The 13,251-nt window shown below is 35.2% G+C and overlaps 1 protein-coding gene across 3 annotated transcripts in view; it reads left to right on the plus strand.

Annotated features, from left to right (window-relative positions):
- SMARCA1 (SWI/SNF related, matrix associated, actin dependent regulator of chromatin, subfamily a, member 1) overlaps positions 1-13,251 on the plus strand; it is a 73,902-nt gene that overhangs the window by 40,653 nt on the left and 19,998 nt on the right. For all 3 annotated transcript variants that reach the window (XM_011988853.1, XM_011988851.1, XM_011988852.1), the window contains 4 exons: positions 1,500-1,610; positions 1,869-1,982; positions 8,836-8,958; positions 11,303-11,435. In XM_011988853.1, coding sequence (XP_011844243.1) covers positions 1,500-1,610; positions 1,869-1,982; positions 8,836-8,958; positions 11,303-11,435 — 481 coding nt within the window. The remainder of the gene's footprint in view (positions 1-1,499; positions 1,611-1,868; positions 1,983-8,835; positions 8,959-11,302; positions 11,436-13,251) is intronic.

Consider the following 13,251-nt stretch of genomic DNA (forward strand, 5'->3'; position numbering starts at 1 on the left):
ATTAATCCATCTGAAAGAAAAGCGAAATTTGTTTCATTGCTATGGGAATTTCTAATTTTACCTAATAATCTCATCATAATATCGATATCTCATAGGCTGTTAGATGGTCATTTATGCTAAGTTTCTTGTGATTAAGAAATCTCATTTTTAGCATCTAAGACAGATATGCAGCCTCTGAACACTGCAGTGTTGGGAATCTTACCCCTCTCAGGGCAATTTGTTTCACTGTTTCATATTCTCTGGTTCTCAGAAAACTTTTTATTTGAGTTACAAGTTCCTTGATGAAAGAGATTATTTTATTCATCTGTATATCCCTGACACTGACTTGCACACAGTACAGTAGGTACTTAATTAATAGTTAAGTTATATTGAGTAGCCATTTACTTTCTCTAACTTTCCATATTGGTTTTAATCTTACGGATCAACAAAGAACTGTGTTCTTTTCTATTTGATAGACTTTCACATATGCAAATGTCACCATTGTGTCTGTCTTTAGCCATTACTTCTCTAGGCACTGTGAGAATTTGTAAATCTGTAACCACCCTGGTCATCTTGGTTTATTATCCACTCTTAAAATATGATGCCACGGTTGGAATTCAGCCCTTATATTAGATCAAGTAGAGTGAGACAACTAATGGTGGATTAATGCCCCTTTTTATGTAAAGACTAGATCTAGGCTAAGGATTGAAATAAAGAAAAATATGGATTGGGAAGCCATTTCTCAGACTCCAGAACATTGTAGTGTCAGTTTTGTCTGTTGACTGTTAAATTATATTTTCTAGCTGATAATAGGGTAAAATTGGTAATGCTGCCAAATCATGGTTCATGCTACTTTGGATGTTTAATAATATCTTGCATTTAACTCTTGGCAGTTTACTTAATGCTTTCACATATATGATCATATGTAATCCTTAAGGTAGGTATTACTATTCTCATTTTGCAGATGGAAAAACATAATTTCCCCAAAGTTATATGATTAGTGAAGTAGCAGAATCTAGGTCTTTCTGTTTCCACCAACCTTTCCAACTCTGCCATACCTACGTTTCCAGAAGGTCTCATTTGAACGTTTCTCTTTATTTGAAGGGATATATGCTTGTCATGTTGATATTTATTGTTTACCCCTTTCATCTGTTTCTAATTCATACACTTAACTACAGTTACCATAGTCGATGTTACTCTTCCTTCTATATTAGCTACCTTTATTTCATTTGACAAAACAAAACAAAAAAACAAGCAGATTGTACAGATTCTTCTCAATCACCAAGGAAGAACTAATTTTTAAACATACTTTCAAATAAAAATAAAGAAAACTGTCTTTGCATCTAAACTTGGTGTACCACTATGTTTTGGAACTTTGGAGGTAAATTGTGATTTATAAGGCAAGTTTTGATTCTTCCTGGTGGCTTTTGCTTTCTTATGTTTCTGCAGCCTTGATGTACTTGATTTTGTTAAAACTGTTTGGAGTCATTAAACCCCTTGTTGTTGTTTGTTGTGTATAGCTTGGCATGGTGGAATGGATTGAACCTCCTAAACGAGAACGCAAAGCAAACTACGCAGTGGATGCCTACTTTAGAGAGGCTTTGCGTGTCAGCGAGCCAAAGATTCCAAAGGTAAAACTGTACAAGGCCAGTTTTTATGTCCTAAAGTAGATTTCTCTTGCAACATGATCTATGGGTCAGGTTTACTTATATCATTGCCAAATCATAGTCTCTAAAATATAACAGTGCAAAAAAGTATTTGATTTGGCCCAGCCATATAAATGGATTTTATTGTATTTATTGTTCCATATATAACAGAAATAGCAAAAGATAAGTAAGTTTACTTCCTGTACTGAAAAGAACTATATATAATATATTTTCCTCTCATAGGCTCCACGGCCTCCAAAACAGCCAAATGTTCAGGATTTTCAATTTTTCCCACCACGCTTATTTGAGCTCCTGGAAAAGGAAATTCTTTATTATCGGAAGACGATAGGCTATAAGGTATTTTTTCCATTTTTTAGATTAATTTAATATAATATTTAAAAGTAATTTAATCTGTTAATCTAGACTAGAAGGTGTTGCATTTTGAGAGACTGTAACAGTAAATCACAACAGTGATGCTTTTAAAACCAAAGAGGAAGTTTAACTAGATGTAAAACATCTAACTACTCAATCACCAGTACAGTCATCACTAAATGAGATTAATGAAGGATTATGCAATATTTCAAAATAGTAATAACAACATATTATTTTTATAATGCCAGTCTTTGAATAGTTAAAGAATATGTAGAGAGAACAATAGGTATGCAGTTAAAAGCAAATATTAATATATGATAGGAAATTTTTGATCATTTCCTTAATAGGTCCAAGAAATAGTATTTCTGTCTTTATTGCTTATAGGTTGCTGAAAGCCTTGCTGGTGGGTAGTAGATTGTAGTCACTTAGGTGTTAAAGATAATGATAAACTTGATAGTGAATTATACAATTTTAAAATGATCTTTTGGTATTTGGAATTCTTATTTATATAGGTAGATAGAATCCTAGTTTTCATGAGTGAAATTTAATATTTGTCACACTAAATCTGTCGTATTGAGAGAGTAAGCATACCAGGTAATTTCTGTATGTTGAAACTGACTTCCTAGTGAATGGAGAGAGATGACTAAAGGTATGATAATCACTAATATTAAAAAATTATAAAATATTGGCTGGGCGCAGTGGCTCATGCCTGTAATCCCAGCACTTTGGGAGGCTGAGGCAGGAGGATCACTTGAGGTCAGGAGTATGAGACCAGCCTTGCCAACATGGCAAAACCCTGTGTCTACTAAAAATACAAAAATTAGCTGGGTGTGGTGGCAGGTGCCTGTAATCCCAGCTACTCGGGAGGCTGAGGCAGGAGAATCGCTTGAACCTGGGAGGTGAAGGTTGCAGTGAGCTGAGATCGCGCCACTGCACTCCAGTCTGGGTGACAGAGGGAGACTCCGTCTCAAAAATAAAATAAAATGAAATAAGTAAAATATTAACACAATTTTAATTTTATGAAGTGTTCTGTTTTATGAATTAACAGCTGTGTTTTAAATTTTATTTTGTAAACCTTTATCACAACTGGAACTGTGACCCATTATTTTAATTAGTAGCTGGAATGTGCCTAGAAAAGCTCCATGTATATAAGATACTTATATCTTAACTCATTTATATTTTGGAACTAGAATAGATCTTTAGGGTGAACATTCACATAAGACATAAAACTAGTTTCAAAGAAAGTGAAAACAGTGATACACCAGAAGAAACAGGTAAGTTATAGGTTCAAATGCAAAATAAAAATAGGAAAATTAATAATTATTAACAATAATTATTATTTAATAATGAAGTAGTTACCTTATGAGGTAAACAAATACATATCTCATTAAGGTTTATAATAATTTTAGGTTTAGAATATTATTTTCTGTTACTTTCATTAACTGTTATTAGTGAGACTTGAAAGGAGAATTAATTGAAATGTTAGACCTCAGTAATAAATCAAATATTTGCATAGAACATTTTATAAGTTACAAAGTGCTTTAACACATACTGAGGTTGTTGATTCCTAACAACCTCATGAAGTAGGTGTTATTATCATCACCATTTAATAGGTGAGGAAACTGAAGTTCAGAGAGGTTAAAGGACCTTGTTCAAGATCGTGGAGCTAACAGGGTTGCCATGGGTCCTGGTCTCACAACCAGTTTCGCAGTATTCAGATGTTCTGTTCATTCTACTCAGACATTCTGGGCTCTTTCTGCATGTGATGAAACCCTGTTTCTTTCTGCAGTCCTAAATAAGGACTGTGTTTACAATGGTGTGGCATGACATTTGGGAGTTAGGCCAAGTGGTAGTTGAGTAGCAACAATTTAAAAAATCATCTCTGATATAACTTTAATGCTCCTTCTTTGGAGATACTGAAATTTTGTTCCCCATGATAATTTACAGTGCCCACCACATTCTGGCCATGGGTCTGGTTTGAATATAAACAGTACCTTTCATTACAGGCAGTTTGTGGTTAGGGATGAAGTCTTACAGTGACTCTTTGGGTGGTGGCCAGCTGTAAGGAGATGGAGAAGAGAGGAAATCTCAGAAGATGGAGGAATGAAGGGACAGCTATTAAAGGTGGTAGAAAGGAAGGGGAAGAGGAGGGGGAAGTGTAAGTATTATAGAGGAAAGGGATGAATAGGGAGAGGGGAGATAGATGGCATGGAATTCGTGCTGTTGCACCTTATTGTTTGCTCTTCCTCGTTTCCCTGAAAGAAGCAAGAGGAGAGGGAAAAAGAGTAAAAAGAGGACCTTTATACAGAGTTTAATACCTATTTATTGAGCACTCCTCTGTGCCAGGTACTGGGCCAAGCACTTGGGTTAAAGCAGTGAATAAGACAGTCTTTCACCTCATGGAGCTTACATTCTAATAGAGGAGATAGGCATTAGATACTACAGTATAATAGTGGTGGCATTTGTGTGGTTCTGTGCTTACAAGTGGTGCTAATGAAGGGAATATAACATGGGTATCTCTTGTGGACTGGGAGATCAGGGAAGCGTTCCCTAAGGAAGTGTCATTTAAGCTGAGTTTCCAGAGGTGTGAATAAGCTAAGTGAAGTGTGGGATAGAAAAGCTGAGGCAGGTGGTACCTCATATGCAAAGGTCTTGAGGTGGGAAGGAGGATGGCTCCTTCTGGGAGCTCTAAGAAAGCCAGTGTCGTTAGGGACTGTTAAGAAAGAGGGTGACTTGAGATGAGGCTGCTGAGTGGGTAGAGTCAAATCATATGGAGGGCTTTGTAGGCCATATTAATGAGGTTGAACTGTAGCTTTAGAGTAAAGGAAACCCACTGAGATGTTTTTAAGGCAGGGAAGTGGGTGGGCGGGTGGTAAAGTAATACTAATAGCAGATACTTAGTCCTTACATGTGTTACTTATTGTTCCAAGTTATTTATAAATATTAGCTCATTATCCTTCTAACAGCCCTTGAACTACATCCTTATTTTACAGATGAGGAAACTGAAGCATAGAAAGGTTGAGGCAAGTCTTAAGACTTTTTTATAGGAGGTGTATTAGTCTGTTTTCACACTGCTGATAAGGACATACCCGGGACTGGGTAATTTATAAAGAAAAGAGGTTTAATTGACTCACAGTTCCACATGACTCGAGGGGCCTCGCAATCGTGGCGGAAGACAAGGAGGAGTAAGTCACATCCTCCATGTTAGAAGGGAAGAGAGAACTTGTGCAGGGGAATTCCTCTTTATAATACCATCAGATCTCATGAGAATTATTCACTATCACGAGAACAGCATGGGAAAGACCTGCCCTCATGATTCAATTACCTCCCGTTGGGTCCTTCCCATGACACATGGGAATTATGGGAGCTACAATTCAAGATGAAATTTGAGTGGGGACACAGCCAAACCATATCAGCGGGAGATATAGGAATTTAGAAAATTTGAGCCTTTTCTAATTCTAAACATTTTAGCAGCTATTTGAGTATTTTCTAGAATTAAAATAGCAAACAAAGCTTTCATGAAGTCATTCTTGTTTTGCTATGTTAATTAATATGACCACTGGATATAGCATAAATTGCAGTGGATCCTAAAATCCAATGGTTTTATAAAATATTCTGATTTTGCTTGTATTAGAAGTTGAAAGGGGAAGTTTTTAGTATGGGGATGTCTGCATGGGAATAAACATTTTTATTTTATTTTATGTGGGTATATTATCTATTTTCTGTCATAAATTAGATGTTTATAAAATATTTTCATTTTGTTAAAAATATAGTTTGTTGGACATGGGAATTTTGAAAATATTTAAGAGAAGAATATCTTAAGATCAAAGAGATTTCTTTCAATTAAAATTAAAATTTGAAATCAAAGTAATTTCACATACCAGGAATTTAAGGGGTCTATTAACTTTTAAAGCTGTATCTGTACTTTTTAAAAAAAATTATGAAGGATTTTTAAAAATAAAAAATGTTGAAATAATTGTATAGTGAACACCCATATATACACCACATATATTTGACAGTTTACATCTTACCGTATTTGCTTTTTCATCTATTTTTCCATTTATCTGGCCCTCTATCATATGGGTGTTTATCTTATCATTATGCATCTCAAAGTTGGAGACATAAGTACATTTTACCCAGAAACACTTCAACATGCATGTCATTAGCCAGTCATATTTTGTTTATGATTTTTTAAAGTAACATTTACATAGAGTGAAATATATAAACCTTAAGTGTACCATTCATTGTTTTTTCACAAATGCATACTCTTATGTAACTTGAACTCCTCCTATAAAGATATAGACCATTACTGTCACCCTAGAAAGTGCCTCTTCCCAGTGACCATATGCACTCCTCAGATGCAACCACTATTCTGATTTTTCCCTCCATAGATTAGATTTTTAAGTTTTGTTCTAGAATTTCACATAAATGGAATCATACCATCTGTATAAGGCTTGTTTCACTTAGCATAATGTTTTAGAGATTCAGCCATGTTGTCCCATGTATCTGTGTGGCTCTTTCCTTTTGATTGTAGAACCCCTATTCCATTGTATGAATAGGCCACAGTTTGCTTATCCATTCTCTTGATGGTCATCTGGGCTGTTTTCTGGCTTTTGGCTATGATGAGTAAAGCTACTGTGAAGAATCTTGTCAAAGTCTTTGTATAGATAACGTTTTCCTTTCTTTGCGTAAATACTTAGGAATGGAATTGCTGGTATGCCTGTAATTTTAACACTGGGTTTAGCTACTGAAGAGAAGTTGTTTTTAATCATGCTATGACTGGGCTACATTTCATTTTAAATGTACACCTTCTTTTCCATTTCCGTTTGCCACCATCGTAGTCCAGATGATCATGCCTCATTTCTAGATTATGATAGTTCAGCAGGTTCTCTTACCTGTCAGTCGCTTCCCCACTTCAGTCCATTCAGCAGAAGGCTTACAGGTAAAAACGCTACATTTTGATACTTCACTCCCTTGTTCAAAAGTCTGCAGAACCTTCTGTGTAGTTTCAAGACCCTCTAAATCTGTCTCTACCTGGCCTTGTTTCTTATCTCTTTTCAACATGAACCCTATGTGTGCCTTCCGCACATTTCTGCCTTCATGTTTTTGCTCATACTGCCCTAGCCTAGAATATTCTTTCTTCCTTCTCCATCTCCCCAAATCCTTAGAGTCCTTAAGGTACAGCTCAAAATTCCACAACTAGTTTGTGAGCTCCTTGTGGGCAAGGACCATATCTAATATAGGTAGAGTTTCCCTAGTTCAAAAATCTGAAATCTGACATGCTCCAGAATCCAAAACCTTTTGAGCCCTGACATTGCACCCAAAGGAAATGCTCATTGGAGCGTTTTTTTGATTTCGGATTCTCAAGTTAGAAATGCTCAACAGATAAGTGTAATGCAAATATTCCAAACCCCCCAAAACTCTGAAATCTGAAACACTTCTGGTCTGAAACATTTGGGATAAGGGATAAAACCTATAGTTATATTCCAGTCAATACTTATCATAGTTCTACGTAATAGACATTTAGTCAATACCTGCTAATTTGATTGCCTGATACTGATGATTACAGGTGAGTCTACTTTCTCAGTATTTCTTTTTAATGCTCAGTTAGGTTTTATACTTGAAGAACTATTGTCCTTAATAGTTATTGTTTAAAGGTTATTTTTAAGTTGCAATGATATAGTTCTAAACTCTATGAAATACATACAACAATGAGAAAAATACACTCTAATATGTATTATAATTACAGGGTAGTAAAACCATGACTACCAGATGCCCCTAGGGAATGAGTCATTTGTGATATGTGTGCATTTCAAACAGTGGAAGGCTTGCTGCCAGCCCTTTTATTTTCATGTTTAATGGAATGCTATAAAGTGTAGTACACATGTTATGTACTTGCCCTCTTAAATCAATGTGCTTCCTTGTAGCTGCAGATGCACATAGCGATGATATCAGGCTTTAGGCTGAGAGACTTCATTTGTTCCTCCATACACCAAGTATAGTTCAGCCCCATACTGCTGAACCACACTGGTTGTATATGCTCACTGTGATACACTGAGGCTCTGCAGGCTACAGTTTTGAGATACAGGTGGCAGCTTGCTTTCTTGGAGAGCTGAGCTTCTGTCCTCATCTTTTGAACTTGAGTTCTGTTCTCAGTTGTCACTGTATTTGCAGTTCTGTGCCCAAAACACCATATATGATTTCTGTTGGTCACTGCTGTTGTTAGTCTTTTCCCCCCCTTGACCACTGGTCCTATCATAGCTATTTGTGTGCTCTACTATACCCTTCCCTCTTATATTCTCTGTTTCTTCTTTTTTCTTCATTATCCTGTTATGTTTTCCAAACTTTCGATTTTATGTAAAAATGCTCTCTCCCCTTACATACCTTCGCAGGCAATAAAAGCACTCCTTTCTTTTTGCACATTGAACTGATCAGACTGTTGGATGTAATGTTTAGGTGCATTGCCACTTCTCCATTCTGCTCTGTGTTGCCAGGGTAATATGGGTTCTTTTTTCTTTTTACTGCCAAACTTTTTGTTTGTTCTGTATATTACAATAGTATAAGGATAGACTTTGTTCCAGAGTATAATCATATCTGAAATCTAATGTGGCATTTACTAATGAGTTTTAACTATGCAATATCATGTGGCACAATAATGGTTTTTACTTCAATAGGATCATGGTAGCAGAAATGTGGAGAGGACCATGTGTCATTCTGACTATGATTTTATATTGTTTACTCTTGAAATAACTCTAAAGATTGATAAGGCTGTGTATATACAGCCTTAGTAATTAATTTTTCTCGTCAGTTTACTCTTAGTTTGTCTCTTGATTTATAGGTCCCAAGGAATCCTGATATCCCAAATCCAGCTCTGGCTCAAAGAGAAGAGCAAAAAAAGATTGATGGAGCTGAACCTCTTACACTAGAAGAGACTGAAGAAAAGGAAAAACTTCTCACCCAAGTAAAGTATTTTCAATGGCTGAAATATTTACAGTCAATCGATAGAAAAAAAGAAAATACAGATCACACTTACTTTTTTTGTATGGGCCTAGTATCCTAGTTTGACACACCAGCAAAACTCAGGGCTATTTTGTAAACATGTTTAGACCAAAATCCCTATTTTTAAAAATTGATCTTATAGAATATGCCCTTTTGGAAATACTGGGTAGTATGTATATGCAAAATATAAGTGTAAAATATTAGCAATATGACACACATTTCTTTTTTATATTGTTTACTCTTGAAATAACTCTAAAGATTGATAAGGTCAGTGAATCCACATTTGAATTCTGATAGACAGTAGTTATTAACATATTCTTTTTTGTTTTTTGAGACAGTCTTGCTCTGTCACCCAGGCCGGAGTACAGTGGTGCAATCTCAGCTCACTGCATCCTCCACCTCCCGGGTTCAAGCGATTCTCCTGCCCCAGCCTCCTGAGTAACTGGGATTACAGGCACCCGCCACCGTGCCTGGCTAATTTTTGTGTTTTTAGTAGAGATAGGGTTTTGCCATGTTGGCTAGGCTAGCCTCAAACTCCTGACCTCAAGTGATCCGCCCACCTTAGCCTCCCAAAGTGCAGCTGATATTACAGGTGTGAGCCAACGGGCCAAGCTTGTTATTAGCATATTCTTGAAAATTTAAATTTCTTTTGTTTATAGATGTGAATTATCTCCTGAAGTTATATTCCATTAATTTTTTATTAATAGAATAATTTCGTAATTTTCAAAATTATTTTTATTTTTTTTTAGAATTTTCATGCAATGATATTTCTGAAACTTTTTAAGGTGATCATTGTGTAACAATTATTAAATTAGAAAGGCTTCCATTTGAACAAAATATTAATGCTTTCAAGTTATTATTGCTATAACGAGTTTTACGAGTGTTCTACTTCTAAAATAAACTATAGAAGGTAAAAAGAATTTCAGCACAGAAGGCTTGCGAAAGCAAAATGTGTACTTGTAAGACATTACTTTAGTGTAGAGGGTTGCCAGCAAGATTTATTTATTCAACAAATTTTGAACAATGTGCAATGCATAATAGCAGGTAATTCTCCGCATTAATTATTGAAAGATAGTTTTTATATTTATATGTTATTTATTATATAGGTCTTTGCTGTAACATGTAATTTTATTGTATGTGTATTGGATTTTCACAAATTACATTCATAAGTTTTTGAACCAAATGCCTGGAAGTAATAAAGTTTAGTTTGAAAATATAATTGCAGATGGCTGAATATTAGAACTTACCACAGGATAAAATAAAACATTTAAATATTCATCTTCTGTTTTCAAAATGTATTTCCTGAATGCAAAAGTGAAGTTACGGCTTTAGAATGCTACATGGCTTGGAGTATATTGTGAATGTATGGTATAACATGAATATACAATCTCAACTGAGATAATATTTTAGTTTGTGATTAGAAATATAATCAGTTTTCTGCCCCTCCTAGTAGATGAATTCATTTTTGTCCTTCTCTGCTACCTTAAATAATTAATCTTTTTCAAAAACCATGGCAGTACATAGGAACAAAATGTGGGGTCATCTGAAATCTTTATCGACTAAAAGCCAGGGATAGAGTTTTGCAATGTCTAGAGTATCACGTTTATGTGAGTTGGGGCTCGAGGAGTGGAAAACAAATTCTTGGTCTTGTGACTTCACAGACATGCTAATAATGCCAAGGGAATTTAAAACACTGGCTAAAGTGTTTTATGTTTTAGTAAAGAAATTGAGTGGCTCCAATAACATTCTGCTTGTAGAAGTTCTATTTAGGAACATAATTTAGAACAGAAATTATTTATTCCCACTAGTTCAGAATGATGTAAAGAGTTAGAATTTTTTTTTTTTGCATTCTCTTTTGATTATTCTCAGTGTTCTTTTGATTTAGTATATCCACATTTCTCTCTCTTAATTTACATGGGAACAGATCTGTGAAAAAAATCATTGAAGTACTAGAATATCACGACTTCAGCATTTATATTAGCATTTTTATTTTCATGCATTTGTATTTTAATGTAGTAGGCATCTATAAAATATGAAATTAAGAACTACAGAAAATCTTAGAACTATATATCAACTTTAAGTACTTGGAGAAGATTACATTCTCTTTGTAATAGAAAAGCAGTTATTTCTGTAACAACTCTCACTCAACTTTTGATTCCAACATAAAATATGTGCAATTTTATGAGGAGAAACATTTTAAGTCTTTTAAAGTGTTTTTAAATGTATCATTGTATAGAAGTAAATAGGACAATAAATGGATTTATTAATTTAACCTCTATTGATAATGCTTAACTTTTTGTTCACAGGGTTTCACAAACTGGACTAAACGAGATTTTAACCAGTTTATTAAAGCTAATGAGAAATATGGAAGAGATGACATTGATAACATAGCTCGAGAGGTAGAGGGCAAATCCCCTGAGGAGGTCATGGAGTATTCAGGTTTGTATATAATTTGAAACATGGTGTTGTATTTTAACGTTATTCATTTATGTAGCACCAGTTTAATTGTACCTTTGTTCAGAGATGTTTTAAACTTTTATGAATAAGACATAGATGAGAGTATAAAGTGTACTTGTATTTCTATGAAAAGATTATAAGATTTATCGTAACAAACTGACTGCTATTGTTTCTATCACCTAGCTAAAAGAGCCAAATAAAGCTCGATAAAACAAGGGTGGCTATTGGATAAGCATTGACAAAATTAGTTTCCCACCTTCCCACCTCTGGAATTTGGTCCTCTTCTGGTTCAGTTCTGAGATTCATATTCAGTGGACTGAATTCATGCCTTTCTTTCTAGGTCGTCCTTAATGTAGAGAGTTCCCGTCAGGCCCATTTAGATGCTCAAACACCCTCAGAGTTCCAACCTTTTCCAGAGAGTTCCTGTGGGTCCCATTAACTTGAGGCTAGTGGGCATAGAGCTGAAAAGGTTGCTTTAATCAATCTGTTAACTGGTCCTCGAATCGTCTCCCTCTCTTACTCACCTGTGTTGTTGAGCTCGACCAGAATCAGTGTAGCTGCTGAAGCATATGGATTTTTTTTACACTTACTGGTTTATTATAAAGGAGCAAAGGATACAGATGAAGCGTGTAGGGCAAGGTATGGGCCAAGGGGCGCAGCGCTTCAGTGCCCTCCCTGGGCACGCCACCCTCCAGAAACCTCCTCATGTTTAGCTATCCAGAAATCTTATTAAAAATAGGTAAATATGTCTAGCAAGTTTTCTATATGTAGTATATAGGACTTTTCTAACTTCCAAATAGGTTCAGCTCTTAAAATTATAATTTGAAACAAGATGTTTAGAATCTAGAGCATTTTTTGTCATTGAAACAATGGCAAAGTAGGTTTAAGTTTACAAAGTAGGTTTAAGTTTCTATGATAGCCCCTGCCCCAAATCTATTTAACCTAACCACTGAAATTCTGTTTTTGCAATAGTAGGAAAGAAATATTGCAGTAACAAATATACTAAAGATTAATAATGGCTAGGAACAGCTTTTAATTTATCTAGCATGCTAGTGCTTGAAGAAATCCAGATTTAAGTAGAGAGATTTTTTTTTCTTCTGGAAATCTAAAAGGGTCTTCTGGGGGACTTTAGAGGTCAGTTGTATTGAGTTTTTATTACATATAACATTAAGTTTATGAACTTCCTTTTCCTTGATACCAGCATGACATTACTATTACTCTGAACATTTAGCACATAAATTTAGGGCATTTGGAGGCTTAGGGGAAAAAATAGATTGAAGAGAGAAATTTTAGCATCAAGAGTTGAATGAAAAGAATGTAAAAGGGTATGTGCAGAGAGATTTTTAAGAAGAATTTTCTTCAGAAGATAGGCAGGGAGATAACATCAGTGTGTGTGAAGTTGCAAGAAAAAATGTGATTTAAAAAGATTGTCCTGTCAGACATTCTTTCAAATTTGACATCAGGCCAGGTGGCATGACTAGCTCAGGACTATTTAATTGCTGCCTGCCAGGTTGGGGGCCATGTCACAGGGTGGGGACATTGCAATGAGTTTGTTGTAGTTGGTTACAGTAAGAGAAGAAATGTATACAATTGGCCACCCTTGAATATACAGTATCTTATACATAGCAGTTGTTGAAATATTTGTTGAATGATTGAGTGAATGAATAAATGAACACAGGTGCTTATAAAAATCAGAGTGCTCACATACCTTTCTTGATAGGCTCTAAAAATGAAAAGCTTGAGGATGTGGAGTATGTCATTAAAAGGCCTTTCATTGAAGTCATAAGATGTGACATAT

Source organism: Mandrillus leucophaeus, unplaced genomic scaffold (genome assembly GCF_000951045.1).
Source record: "Mandrillus leucophaeus isolate KB7577 unplaced genomic scaffold, Mleu.le_1.0 Scaffold339, whole genome shotgun sequence".
NCBI classification, from domain to species: domain Eukaryota; kingdom Metazoa; phylum Chordata; class Mammalia; order Primates; family Cercopithecidae; genus Mandrillus; species Mandrillus leucophaeus.